Source organism: Salvelinus sp. IW2-2015, unplaced genomic scaffold (assembly GCF_002910315.2).
Source record: "Salvelinus sp. IW2-2015 unplaced genomic scaffold, ASM291031v2 Un_scaffold16287, whole genome shotgun sequence".
NCBI lineage: Eukaryota > Metazoa > Chordata > Actinopteri > Salmoniformes > Salmonidae > Salvelinus > Salvelinus sp. IW2-2015.
Window position 1 is genome coordinate 587,867 of NW_019957522.1, and position 15,222 is coordinate 603,088.

Below are 15,222 nucleotides of genomic sequence, written 5' to 3' on the forward strand. Positions count from 1 at the left end.
TTTTCCCCCCTCAAGGTCTGGACAGCACGGCCATCTCCTGCGACAACGGCCACAATGACACCCAGCTTACAGAGCTGCAGCCACCTGACTCGCCCAGCAATAAGACGCCACTGGCCCCTGCAGACTCACTTACCAAGGAGAACGGCCGTCGGCCCAAGAAACACGGGCACAACCACGGCGGTGGGCATGGGCACTCACACGGTGGGAATTGCCACTCGGACCAGGAGATGAAAGACGCGGGCATCGCCAGCATCGCCTGGATGGTCATCATGGGTGATGGCATGCACAACTTCAGCGACGGCCTGGCCATAGGTGAGCAGGAAGCCACCACTTAGTAAAATATTTTGTTGTCAATTACTTATCTGGCTAGGTAAAGGTTGAATTAATAAAGATTAGACTGTATTATACTGTTCTGTAACATAATTAAGTCTGTGTCAATGTTCTTGTTGTTGAATGTTGTTTCTTTGACAGGTGCTGCCTTCAGTGCAAATATTACCGGTGGCATCAGTACATCTGTTGCCGTGTTCTGCCATGAATTGCCTCACGAACTGGGTAAGTACACCATTCCCGGTCCGAGAAGGGCTTCAGAGCCATCAATCGTCACAAACAACATCCATTATTTTGCCAATACTCATTTCACAATTGACTCAAAAGCTTGGATAATTATCCCCTCCCCAAGGACAATGTGTTGGGCAATGGAGAGAATGCACAGTGCCTACTATCTGTTAAACAGACACTAGCCCTGATCCAGTCAATTGTAGCCTAAATAAAGGAAATCTATTAATATTAATTTAATGTTTTATTGAACCTAATTGACCCATTAAATAAGACTAATTGACACATCAAATAAGCTTCTTTTTAAAAAACATTTTATTTAAGCTTTTTTTGAAGCAGTAAGTCCCATTGATACCGAGGTCTCTTTGCAAGGGAGCCCTTCATGACAAGGCCAGCAGCAATTACTCATTACACGTTCAATCAAGGCAGGAGCATATGAAACACAAAGACTATATATTTTTACACGGTTAACACCTCTGTTACAGTGTAGACCTTGTGATTGAACTTTTTATGCAATTGATTGAATTGCAGCCACACACATGCCTCAAGGCATTGACATTCATGACAACTCCACACCATTCACAGAAACTCTGCTATTCATTGAGGTAGAGATGACCGACAGATTCAACTCCACTAGTCATCAAGATGCGTTGTGGTTCAAAGGTGTGATGGATGAGGAACCCCCACTGACAATAAAACATTGATTCAACCTCTAAAAGTACTTTGGCCTCTGTGCCATGGCTTGTGCTGTGCCCATGCAGCAGGGCTTTTTTTTGTTTATTTGTGTGTTAGTAGCAAGCAGAGGGAATAGGCTGATCGACAGTGTCTCTGCACACTAATGATGGCTGCTGCCGTAGACATGACGTCTGAGTGTGTGTCTCTAGTCTGAGTGATGAATAGACCAGACTAGAGCAGAAATAAACACTATTCATTTGTCTACATGCTCCCCCTCATGTTGCTGTTAACTAATAGTGTCTTGCTGTTTCGGTTGGCTGACTCTTTCAAATATTACTTGATGAACCACAATGTGTTTAAGGAGAATAGAATAAATGAATAGATAATGTTGCCATTCTGTTAGCAATGCAACTCCACTCAATGGTTAACAATTGTTAGTCAAGAATTTTGTAGTATACTGTAGAAACTTGTATCATAACTGTTGATGATTAAGAGAAGAAGCATCTAGAGTTGTAGGAGAGAAGAATGTGCCTATTTGAAAGCTATGGAGAAAAAAAAAGTGTAAAAAGTAGCTCTCGTGCTAGAAAGGTTAGAGACCCCTGGTCTGGGGCATCTAAGGGTAAAATAGTCTAGCATTGTATGCTCCTTTTTAAGGTGTATTGCAGCAGATTTTTATAGGTTCTACTATAACATGAGTAGGCCTAAGATGCATTGTATTCCATGTTTTTCCATTCTTCATTGACTGGCCCTAAGGGGCCAACCCTAAGGGAGCATCTGCTTGCCACCCCCTCACTCCACCCCACGCTATCAACACTCGGACCAGTCATCTCCTAATAAATGACGCCAGCGCATTTGAAAAGTGAGCCTCTCCTCTCCCGTCGCTCCAAAGACAAATGCCTCCTCCAGGCTCTTTAACACCCCGCTGAGAAGTTCATTGGCAGTGATGGGTGTGTTAATTGCACACAGCAACACGGTCAAGATGGGCGGCTTTGAGTGCGTGACGACGGATCCTTCCAACTGTCAAATCAAATCACATTTTATTTGTCACGTGCGCAAAATACAACCGGTGTAGACCTTAGTGAAATGCTTACTTACAAGCGCTTAACCAACAATACTTTAAGAAGTTTTAAGAAAAAAATTGAAAATAAGTCACAAATAATTGAACAGCAGCAGTAAAATAACAATAGTGGGGCTATATACAGGGGGTGCCGGTACAGTGACAATGTGTGGGGGCACCCGTTAGTCGAAGTAATTGAGGTAATATGTACATGTAGGTAGAGTTATTAAAGTGACTATGCATAGATAATAAACAGAGTAGCAGCAGCATAAAAGAGCGGTCTGAGTTGCCCTTTGATTAGCTGTTCAGGAGTCTTGTGGCTTGGGGGTAGACGCTGTTAAGATGCCTCTTGGACCTGGACTTGGCACTCCAGAACCGCTTGCCGTGCGGTAGCAGAGAGAAGAGTCTATGACTAGGGTGGCTGGAGTCTCTGACCATTTTTAGGGCCATCCTCTGACACCGCCTTATGTGGAGGTCCTAGATGGCAGGACGCTTGGCCCCAGTGACGTGCCGTGCGCACTACCATCTGTAGTGCAACCAGTCCGGATGCTCTCAATGGTGCAGCTGTGGAACCTTTTTGAGGATCTTCGGACCCATGCAAATCTTTTCAGTCTCCTGAGGGGGAATAGGCTTTGTCGTGCCCTCTTCACAACTGTCTTAGTGTGTTTGGACCATGATAGTTTGTTGATATGGACACCAAGGAACTTGACGCTCTAAACCTGCTCCACTACAGCCCCGTTGATGAGAACGGGTGCATGATCGGTCCTCCTTTTCCTGTAGTCCACAATCATCTCTTTTGTCTTGATCACGTGGAGGGAGGTTGTTGTCCTGGCACCACACAGCCTATAGGGAGATCAGAGACCTGGCCGTCTCATCATTGTCGGTGATCAGGCCTAGCACTGTTGGGTCATTGGCAAACTTAATGATGGTGTTGGAGTCGTGCCTGGATGTGCAGTCATGAGTGAACAGGGAGTACAGGAGGGGACTGAGCACGCACCACTGAGGGCCCCCGTGTTGAGGATCAGTGTGGTGGATGTATTGTTACCTACCCTTACCACCTGGTGGTGGCCATCACGAAGTCCAGGATCCAGTTGCAGAGGGAGGTGTTTAGTCCCAGGGTCCTTAGCTTAGTGATGAGCTTTGAGGGCACAAGGGTGTTGAACGCTGAGCTTTAGTCAATGAATAGCATTCTCACATATGTGTTCCTTTCGTCCCAGGTTGGAAAGGGCAGTGTTGAGTGCAATAGAGATTGCATCATCTGTGGATCTGTTGGGGCGGTATGCGAACTGGAGTGGGCACAAGGACTATGGTGCTCCGCTTGAAACATGTTGGTATTACAGACTCCGTCAGGGACAGGTTGAAAATGTCAGCTCATGCTCAGAGTACACGTCCTTGTAATCCATCTGGCCCTGCTGCCTTGTGAATGTTGACCTGTCTAAAGGTCTTACTCACATCGGCTACAGAGTGCGTGATCTCACAGTTGTCCGAACACCAGATGCTCTTATGCATGTTTCAGTGTTACTTGCCTCGAAGCAATTTAGCTCTTCTGGTAGGCTCGTGTCACTGGGAAGCTCACGGCTGTGCTTCACTTTGTAGTCTGTAATAGTTTGCAAGCCCTGCCACATCCGACAAGCGTCAGAGCCGGTGTAGTACGATTCAAACTTAGTCCTGTATTGATCTTTTTTTTTGCCTGTTTGATGGTTCGTCGGAGGGCATAGCGGGATTTCTTATAAGCTTCCGGGTTAGAATCCCGCTCCTTGAAAGCGCTAGCTTTACCCTTTAGCTCAATGCGGATGTTGCCTGTAATTCATGGCTTCTGGTTGGGCTATGTACATACAGTCACTGTGGGGACGACATCATCGACGCACTTATTGATGAAGCCAATGACTGATGTGGTGTACTCCTCAATGCCATCGGAAGAATCCCAGAACATATTCCAGTGTATGCTAGCAAAACAGTCCTGTAGCTTAGCATCTGCTTCATCTGACCACTTTCTTATTGATCGAGTCACTAGTGCTTCCTGCTTTAGTTTTTGCTTGTAAGCCAGAATCAGGAGGATAGAATAATGGTCAGATTTTAAGCTCCTTTTGGTCATAAGACACGGTGGCAGAAACATTATGTACAAATAAGTTACAAATAACACGAGAAAACACACACACAATAGCACAATTGGTTAGGAGATCGTAAAATGGCAGCCGTCTCCTCCGGTGTCTTCCCCATGGTTCACAGAAGAGCTGCGCAGCATAAAGACCCATGTTAGCAGTTTAGAGTGTCTGTGGAGAAGTATTGTCCACCTACTGGCCTATAAAGACAACCAGGCTTGCTATTTCAAAGCACTAAAAGCAGCCAGATCCACCTTCTACTCTGCCATGATGGACAACGACAGAGGAAATCCCAGGACCTTGTTTTCCACCATCAGTCGCCTCCTCCACCCTATAGACTCTGGCCCTCCCACAGCAACTCCCAAACAATGCAACCGATTTATCTGAGTTCTTCAAGGCTAAAATCAACACCATCCGAAAGGACGTTGTATCCACCTCCTAAGTGACTTTACTCTGGTTTCACCTGCTGCTGTATTAGAAATCCTCAAATAATGTATACTACCAGTGACCCCTAAACCCTATTCCAACTCAGTTGGTCTCATCCAATTTTGTAGCCAACCTGTTCAAGTCCCTCCACATTGGGCAGGTGCCATCACTGTTCAAAATTTGCTACCGTCACCCCTTTGCTCAAAACATCTTTTGACCAAATCCTCATCTCAAACTACAGGCCTATTTCCAACTACCCATTTTTACTTAAAGTCCTGGAGAAAGTAGTGCAACTCAGTTTCATTCAGACCTCCGTGCTAACTAAATCTTTGAGGCTCTCCAGTCTGGCTTTAGGACCATGCACAGTACTGAGACAGCCCTGGTGAAGTTTGTAAATGACTTGCTCATATCTGAAGATACAGGATTCCCCACCATCTTGATTGTTCTGCACCTCTGCTGCTTTTGACACAGTAAATCACACCATTTTACTGAAGTGCCCCCGAGAGCACACTGCCATCTGTGGGACTGCCCTTAACTGGTTCTCATCCTACCTCCAACCGCAAGTCGTTTTAATCCACCATAAACTGCTGTCTCCCACAAGGGTCTGTGTTAGTACCTATCCTCTTCCTACTTTACATGCTCCCACTTGGTCAGATCTTCAGACAGCAATTCCACTGCTATGCAGACGACACACAGTTGTACATTAAAACCAAGCCTGACACATCTGCTCTGTCAACATTGTCCAACTGGATGCAGAACAACTCAAGTGGCAAGACCGAGGCAATGCACATAGGCACCCCCCACAAGATCACCAACTCCTGCAGCGTGTCATCACTCATCAGTCATCACTAATTTGAGTGTGAAATTCGACCCTGCCCTCTCTTTCAATGCCCACATTAGTCATGTCTGTAAAACTAAAAAAAAATTGCCTAAGGAACATCTCCCACCTAAGACCCTCCTCACATATTGATGCAGAAAATCKAATCCATGCATTCATGTTCTCCAGAATAGGGCGCTGCAAATTCAATTCATAAACTACAGCTCATCCAAAAGAGTGCCGCAACGATTCTGAAACAAAAACAAAAAAAGTCGGCCCACATCAGCCCTATCCTTACTAATCTCCATTGGCTACCTGTTCCTCAAAGATTTGACTAAAATGATCATCCTTGTCGACAAAGCCCTGAATGGCATCGGACCCGCCTACCTGTCAGACCTACTCTCTCCCTATTAACCCCCACACACCCTATGACAAGCCACGTTCAAGCCATATATACAGTGCCTTCATAAAGTATTCGTACCCCTTGACTTATTCACATTTTGTTGTTACACCCTGAATTCAAAATGGATTGAATGAAAAAAAAAATCTAACCCATCTACACACAGTGCCCCATAATGACAAAGTGGAAACATGTTTTTATAAATTGTAACTAATTTATTTGAAAATTAAATCCAGAAATATCTCATTGACATAAGTATACGCACCTTGTCAATACATGTTAGAATCTCCTTTGGCAGACATTACAGCTGTAAGTCTCGAAGAGCTTTGTACACCAGGATTGTACAATATTTGCACATTATTATTTTTAAAATTCTTCAAGCTCTGTCAAGTTGGTAATTGATCATTGCTAGACAGCCATTTTCAAGTCTTGCCATAGATTTAAGTCAAAACTGTAACTAGGCCACTCAGGAACATTCAATGTCATCTTAGCAAGCAACCCCAGTGTATATTTGGCCTTGTGTTTTAGGTTATTGTCTGTCAAAGGTGAAAAGGGTTGGAAAGCAGACTGAACCAAGTTATCTTCTAGGATTTTACCAGTGCTTAGCTCTGTTCTGTTTATTTTTATCCGGGGGGRAAAATGCCATAGTCCTTGCCAGTGACGAGCATACCCATAGCATGATGCAGCCACCACCATGCTTGAAAATATGAAAAGTAGTACTCAGTGATGTGTTCTGTTGGATTTGCCCCGAACATGACGCTTTGTATTGAGGGCATTAAGTAAAAAAWTTTGCCAAATGTTTTACAGTTGTACTTTAGTGCCTTATTGCAAACAGGATGCATATTTTTTAAATATTTTTAATCTGTACCGGATTCCTTCACAGCCATTAAACGCTGTAACTGTTTTAAAGTCACACTTAGCCTCATGGTGAAATCCCTGAGTGGTTTCCTTCCCATCTGGCAACTGAGTTAAGAAGCACGTCTATCTTTATAGTGACTGGGTTTACTGATACACCACCCAAAGTGTAATTAATAACTTCACCATGCTCAAAGGGCTATTCACTGCCTTTGTGTTTGAAATGTCCTGCTAGACTGAGGGACCTTACAGAATATTGTGTGTGGGGTACAGAGATGAGGTGGTCATTAAAAAATGGTTAGACACTATTATTGCACACAGAGTCCATGCAACATAGTATGTGACTTGTTAAACACATTTTTACTCTTGAAGTTATTTAGGCTTGCCATAACAATGAGTTTGAATACTTTTTGACTGAAGACATTTCAACTTAATACATTTCTAAAAATTTCAAAAAATATAATTCCACTTTCATATTATGGGGTATTGTGTGTAGGCCAGTGACAATCTCAATTTAATACATTTTAAATTCAGGCTGTAACACAACAAAATGAGGAAAAAGTCAAGGGGCATGAATACTTTCAGAAGGCACTGTGTGTGTGGCCTTTTAAGCATTCTAGTACAGTTAAATATTTAGCACACACACGGACGCTTGACTTGTTGACTGCTCGATCCACACAGCAGACATTGTGGACTAGGACTGCTGTATAGCACGTATATAATGTCGTTATGTCATGTACCTACGTTATATAGGTATGCACGACAACTTTGACATTGGTTTTGCACATCGGCGTTAAACTAGACATCGGCCGATGTTGGCATTTTTAACTAATATCGTCCGATTCCGATATGTTCACCGATATATCGTGCATCCCTAAATCTTATCTTTTATGCACTTTGAGATTATTGTATAATGAAAGCTTTACAAAGGTAATGTATTGTTATTATATGTGTGAGATTTTATTTAATTATCTAGTTAAGAACAAATTCTCATTTACAATGACGGTCAAACCCGGACAATGCTGGGCCAATTGCGTGCCGCCCTATGGGACTCCCAATCACGGCTGGATGTGATGCAGCCTGGATTCGAACCAGGGACTGCAGTGATGCCTCTTGCACTGAGATGCAGTGCCTTAGACTGCTGTCATGACAGGCCTTATGGAAATGTATAATTCGTCAGTAAACTTTTCAAATGTCAACAAACGTGATTCCTCAGTCCGGAGAATGCGCTTCCACTGCTCCAGTCCAATGACAGCGCGCTTTACACCACTCCAGCTTGGCATTGCGTATGGTTATCTTAGGCTGCTCGGCCATGGAAACCTATTTCATAAAGCTCCTGGCGAACAGTTCTTGTGCTGACGTTGCTTCCAGAAGCAGTTTGGAACTCTGTAGTGTGTGCTGCAACCGAGGACCGATGATTTTTACATGCTTCAGCACTCGGCCATCCCGTTCTGTGAACTTGTGTGGCTTACCACTTCGCTGCTCAGGACGTTGTTGCTCCTAGACATTTCCACTTCACAATAACAACACTTCCAGTCAACCAGGGCAGCTCTAGCAGGACAGAAATTTGTCGGACTGACTTGTTTTGCGAACTGGCCAATGACGGTCCCACGTTGAAAGTCACTGAGCTCTTCAGTAAGGTTATTCTTTTGCCAATGTTTGTCTATGGAGATTGCATTGCTGTGTGCTAGATTTTATACACCTGTCAGCAACAGGTGTGGCTGAAATAGCTGAATCCACTMATTTGAAGGGGTGTCCACATACATTTGTATAAATAGTGGTGATGCAGCCAGTTAAGATGCTCTCAATGCTGCAACTGTATAACGTTTTGAGGATCTGAGGTGTCAGGCCAAATCTTTTCAACCTCCTGATTGGGATGAGGCGCAATTGTGCCTTCTTCAAGACTGTGTTGGTGTGAGAGGACCATATTAAGTCCTTAGTGGTGGACACAGGAACGTGAAGCTCTCGACCTGCTCCACTACAATGTGGGCGTGCTCGCTCTTCCGTTTCCTGTAGGCCACGATCAGCTCCTGTTGGCTTGCTGACGTTGATGGAGTGGTTGTTGTCCTGGCACCACACTGCCAGGTCTCTGACCTCCTCTCTGTAAGCTCATTGTCGTCAGTGATCAGACCCACCATCGTCTTGTCGTCAGCAAACTTGATGATCAGTAAGTAACATCATTTTGTGGGTATCGATGAGTATCAAATGGTTTCATACAGTAAGTGTGAGGTGAGTGACTGAGTGAATACTATCACATGCGTGTTGGCCAGCCCATGTATTCTTACCCGGTCCTCCTTGTGCTTTTCTGGCTCCAGGTGACTTTGCGGTGCTTCTGAAGGCTGGCATGTCGGTGAAACAGGCTATTGTGTATAACCTACTCTCTGCCCTCATGGCCTACGTGGGCATGATGATCGGCACAGCCGTGGGCCAGTACACACACAACGTCACCAGCTGGATCTTCGCCGTCACTGCTGGCATGTTCCTCTATGTGGCTCTGGTAGACATGGTGAGTTAGTTGTACAGTGAAACAATCACAACCATTTCACAACCTGTTTTAACAAGGGCAGTGCAATTGAAGGCTTTCACCATTAAAGTAGTCGACTGGGTGGGACCTCATGGTTTAAATACAGAATTCCATAATGGTTAGCAGGAAGGACCAGCCAATTCATTATTTATGTCCTGAGCAAATTGCAGCTCTCCAGGTGGCATGAAATGACCAAACCTTGGCTTTATGCCCGTTCAGACTAAACACATCCCAGCACAGTAGATGGTGGTAAGCACCTTTTCAGTTTGTTTACGAACCACCAATAAACTTGTAGAAGAAGAAATTGACAAATACTGTAAAATGGTGACAGCCCTTGATGGTTGTCTAAAATCAAAATGGCATCACGGGCATAAAAGGTTTGGTAACACCTGACCTAATGTCGAAGTCCAGTACAGTTGAATGACCTCTATCTAGTGTCTACCGTTAATACAGTGTAGTCCCCTCTTAATTCTCCTGTATGGTGTCTGACTACATTGTGACCTTTTGCTCCCTCTCTAGTTACCAGAGATGCTCCACGGCGACAGCGAGGAACACAAGCGCTGTCAGCTGGGCCACTTTGTCCTGCAGAACCTTGGCCTGCTCACCGGTTTCTCCATCATGCTGCTCATTGCCATCTTCGAAGACCAGATAGTTTTTGACTTTGGCTTCTAGCGGTGGAGGGTGTGGTCGGTTGGTACGAGGGAAGGCGAATGTGGGGTTGTGTGTCGGTACTTGTGCTTTTTGGCCTTTAAAAAGTGCTTTGTTTGTTCTGTGGTGGTCCAGTGTCCTGCATGCATAGTGATCGAGCTCTCATTCATGCTCCCTGTGCCTCTCCATTCCGTAGATCAAAGCAGTGGCTTATACATATCCCCCCATTCTGTTCCCTTTCTCTGTCCCATTGAGTTATTCCTTTCAGCTCCTAGGTTCTATCCTATGCTCCTTCCCATGTAGCTTAGATGCTGTACTGAAGGTACACCTCAAGGTTACTCTCACCAACAAACACCTCTTTAGTTGATATTGATAAGGGCACCTTCCTTTCGGAGACTAGCTTATGCAAGTAACACTTTGATTACTCTCCCCATTCCTCTGAAAACCATTATAGCAAATCAAAAGGAATGTCACATTCCAATTGGTCTAAATACATTTGTTGACAAGATAAGTTCACATATCGGCGGCTCGCCTCAGTATCAGCAGGTGTGCTCCACTACCTTTGAGTTCCTCAAGATGGATAAAGTATCCACCTCCTAACCTGGAGAATTCTCCAGACTGCTTCCCACCGGTGCAGGGCGCTCCCCTACAGAGAGGAAGTTGTCATGGCCCAGCAGCCCTCTGCTCATCCATCATAACCCTGTGCAGTGTGTCGTCTTATGTCGTTCCCACTCCCTTTATCTGTTATCAACCCTGTGGCTTGTCCCATTTTACTTGCTTAGTGCACCTGTGGTGCCTTCCCATTGCCCCTATCCATTGTAAACTTGTGAAATCTGTCCCGCTGTGTATCAACATTTACTGTTTAAAGCTGTGCCAAGCCAAGTCCATTGTGGTGGCTTTGCCAATGAACACACTGTAATAGAGTAGCTAGGAGCTAGCTAGTCCATAGACTCGGAAGTGTTAAAGGAAAGTGGTGCTAAAGCCCAAATTTGTCCACAGGCATTGCATGAGTCAACAGGTCTGTATTGAAGGTCTTCGCCCTGTTGCTCTGCAAAACTATTGAACCACAGCTTAGCTATGCATTTTGCCAAAAATGTGAACGCTACTACCCCAACCTTAAACGAGCGATTGTGTGTCTAATTATAATGTCTGTGTTCATTTGCAGCAGTCTCCATATTTATATATATTTTTTGTCTTGTTTTTATGGCTGATTTGAGAAGCATTGGGGGTATTGAAGGTACCCATAATGCTACATAGTGCTACGAAAGAAAAACGACTTTAGGTACTCACTCGGATGTAGGCTCCAGTCAGTTTCATTTCATTATGCGTGTTCAAGACGATGTTAAATGTAGACTCAGCGACGCACAAAGTAAACAGAATATTATGTCAATTTCCACAACAACTAAGAGTGTTAAAGCACGGGCCTCAAGTTCTCCACTGTTTTGGTCCTGTAGCTACCACGTTATAGCGGTGTAAAGTGCACCCGAGCACATGCTCAGATACTCTGTGTGACTATTGGAGAGCAGTCTTGCATCTCGCTCGTCTCAATATCTGCGGTACTGATTCATAGCGCTGAGTCTACCTCTAAAATGATGTGGGAGAAAAAAGTTGGATTACCTAGATATATATTAAGAACCAAGAAATATTGCCCAACTGCATTTGTAGGACTGATAGTCTGTAAACAAAAATCTGACATTTTACAAAATTAAACTTTGCATGCCCGAAGTCCTATGTGAATTTAAGAATAGTATTTTCTTCTGTGTCGAAGAAACCTGTTGCTTTGCGTTTACTCCATTGAGGGCACTAGCTTGTTTTTGTAGCCAAATACATGACCCATGCATTGTGTTGTATTTTCTTATTTTTAAATGGGTTACTGTAAGTCTTGATTACCCCCATCGCAATCGGGCAAAGTCAGAAGTCAATTAGATTGAGAGCGAATTAAGTATATTTAACTTGGCTTATTACATGGGGGTTACACTAGTTACCTTACCAAAAGACCCAAGTTGAGACTGTTTTCAGCATCATAAATCTAAAGAGTGTCACTGTTATTGTTAAACCCTGAGATGTTTGGATACTGTGTTGTGTATCATTCCTCCCAAATCGGTTTATAAGAAAGTACTCAAATAATACATTTTCCTGTGTCATTTTGAAATTGTTCTCTGACAATCTGGAAAAGAACAAGCATGACAATGGCCTTTATCACTGCTAAAAATATGCTTTATGTCTATATATTTGAATATGTTCAAATTAGCACACTTTGCACTTGTGTAATTGATATTCGACTTGTAATCAAACCGTATAACTATAAGGTTATCAGATGTTCCTTTGATTCGTTTTTTTTTAACAATCATTAGTTGTATATTTTTGGTTAAATGGGTGTATGTGATAAGACACCACGCCGACTGTGCCAAAAGTGGCCCATTTGGGTTTTCTTTACCATAATTCTGTGCTTGCCGTCGCCTCCTGACATTCCATTGGCTGTCTGCTGCTCGAGTGCTAAGCTAGCCAGCCTGGCTGCTTCACCTGCTGGATCACATTGAAATGTGCAACCTCCATTTATCCTGTCACTGTGTGACATCCATCGTCTTGTCTTATTGGCTGTGAATCATCGTCAATCACATTAAACTAATGTACTTGATTGGATCGAATCATGCATGAGGCATGAGTTAAATGGAACAGGAAAATGTTTTGGATGTAATTGTTTCTCTGCTTTTGTATAGAAAAATGTAAATGATAAAGACTAGTCAAATGTTTTGTTAGTTTATTTTTTAAATAAACAGATCAACTGTAGCGATGAGGAATTCTTTAGGGCCTGCTGAGCCTATTGGTAGAGCTTTCGTGTTTTAGAACAATGTTAATTAATTTTTCATAGTCAGTTTTTCAACATGAGAAAAAAAATAGAAATATGTACTTCATCGGCTGAATAGGTGCCTGCTATAATGTTGCTATATTCTTTTAACAATCAATTTTTCATGCAATAGAGATGGTTACAAGTGTCTAGCCACCATTTAGATTACCATAATCTCTTTACTGGACTAGGAGCAGCAAATACAAAATAATAATATGAAGGTCCATGGTTGTTTGGTTTTTAGTTTGATACATTGTTTACAAACCTGGATATCTAAATGTAGTCATTGCATTTATCATCCTCGCTGATTGTCTGTGCATTCTCTGTCTGGAAAGGAAAATAAAGTTTGCAAAGAGCCCCTTTTGTGTGACATTTTTTTGCAATGGTAATTTTGTCTTAAAGCCATAAGCAATTTTTCTGGAATTTCTAAAAATGAAATTGCTCAATTTAGATTAATATCTTCCTGAGACTAGTACAACGGTCTTAAAAAAAAAAAAGAACTTACAATGTCATTGTTGCTCAGTAGAACTTTTCTTGTTCTAAGGGCAAGGGTGCGTTCAGTTCATTAAACGTTTTGCTATGTTGTGTGGTCGTTTGTACTGAACAGCACGATACCCCGAACAAGTGTACATTGTTCTTCCAACAGTCTTCAAGGTAGGTTTGCTCCTGTTGATGGCATTATGAATCAACACTAGTTCAGGAGAGAGGACCTGAATGCAGAACACTACCTGCATCAAACGGCTGCTATGAAACCCTTAACAAGGAGTTGCAGTCAGTTTTGGAATGGGTGGCCAGTAATTAACTGGTCCTGAACATCTCTAAAACTAAGGCCATTGTATTTGACACAAATCATTCCCTAAACTCTACACCTCAGCCCGATCTGGTAATGAATGTTGTGGCTGTCGATCAAGTTGAGGAGACTAAATTACTTGGTGTGACCTTAGATTGTAAACTCGTGTTCAACACCTAAAGATTCAAAATTGTAAGCATGTCCATAATAAAGAGATGCTCTGCTTATTTGACACCACACGCCAAAAAGCAAGTCATGCAGGGTTTTTTGCCTTATCTTGAATTTATGTCCAGTCATGTGCTCAAGTGTTGTAAAGAAAGACCTAGTTAAGCTGCAGCTGGCCCAGGACAGAGCCGCACGTCTTGCTCTTCATTGTAATCAGAGGGCTAATATAAATGCTATGTAGGCCAGTCTTTCTTGGCTAAGTTGAGGAGAGACTGACTGCAACACTTCTTTTTATAAGAAACAATTTGTTGAAAATTCCAAATTGTTTGCATAGTCAACTTACACACAGCTCTGACCCCACCAGACATGCCACCAGGGGTCTTTTCACAGTCCCCAAATCCAGAACAAATTCAAGAGAGCCATTATTCCATGGAACTCCCTTCCATCTCATATTGCTCAAATGAACAGCAGACCTGGTTTCAAAACATTTATAAAGCCACACCTCACGGCACAACGTCTCTACCCTATTTAACCTAGATATTTTGTGTGTATGTATTGATATGTAGGCTGTTTGTGCTGATTTTAACTGTATGTAGTTCTGTTCTTGCCTATTAATGTTCTGTATTATGTCATGTTTTGTATGTCCCCCAGGAAGAGAAGCTGCTGCTTTCGCAACAGCTAATGGAATCCTAATACAATACCTAAAATACCAAATGCACAAAAAGCTTATTTCTCTAATTTTGTGCACAAATTTGTTTACATCCCTGGTAGTGAGCGTTTTTCCTTTGCCAAGATATTCCATCCACCTGACAGGTGTGGCATATCAAGAAACTGATTATGAAACAGCATCATCATTACACAGTTGCACCTTGTGCTGGGGACAATAAAAAGCCACTCTAAAATGTGCAGTTTTGTCACACAATGCAACTGATGTCTCAAGTTGAGGGAGCATGCAATTGGCATGCTGGCTGCAGGAATGTCCACCAGAGTTGTTGCCAGAGAATTAAATGTTAATTTCTCTACAATAAGCCACCTCCGTTGTTTTAGAGAATTTAGCAGTATGTCCAACTGGCCTCACAACCTCAGACCACGTGTATGGCGTTGTGTGGGCGAGCGGTTTGTTGATGTCAACGTTGTGAACAGAGTGCCCCATGGTGGCAGTGGGGTTTTGGTATGGGCAGGCATAAGCTACGGAGAACGAACAGAATTGCATTTTATCAATGGTTATTTGAATGCACAGAGATACCATGACTAGATCCTGTGGCTAATTGTCGTGCCATTCATCCGCCGCCATCACCTCATGTTTCAGCATGATAATGCATGGCCCCCTGCCGCAAGGATCTGTATACAATTCCTGGAA

At 43.1% G+C, this 15,222-nt stretch overlaps 1 protein-coding gene across 3 annotated transcripts in view; it reads left to right on the plus strand.

Annotated features, from left to right (window-relative positions):
• Positions 1 to 13,265, plus strand: part of slc39a10 (solute carrier family 39 member 10) — a 73,156-nt gene extending 59,891 nt beyond the window's left edge. For all 3 annotated transcript variants that reach the window (XM_024146102.1, XM_070442525.1, XM_024146103.2), the window contains 4 exons: positions 16 to 312; positions 472 to 552; positions 9,203 to 9,393; positions 9,931 to 13,265. In XM_024146102.1, coding sequence (XP_024001870.1) covers positions 16 to 312; positions 472 to 552; positions 9,203 to 9,393; positions 9,931 to 10,083 — 722 coding nt within the window. In that variant the 3' untranslated portion in view covers positions 10,084 to 13,265. The remainder of the gene's footprint in view (positions 1 to 15; positions 313 to 471; positions 553 to 9,202; positions 9,394 to 9,930) is intronic.
• Positions 13,266 to 15,222: the final 1,957 nt, after the last annotated feature.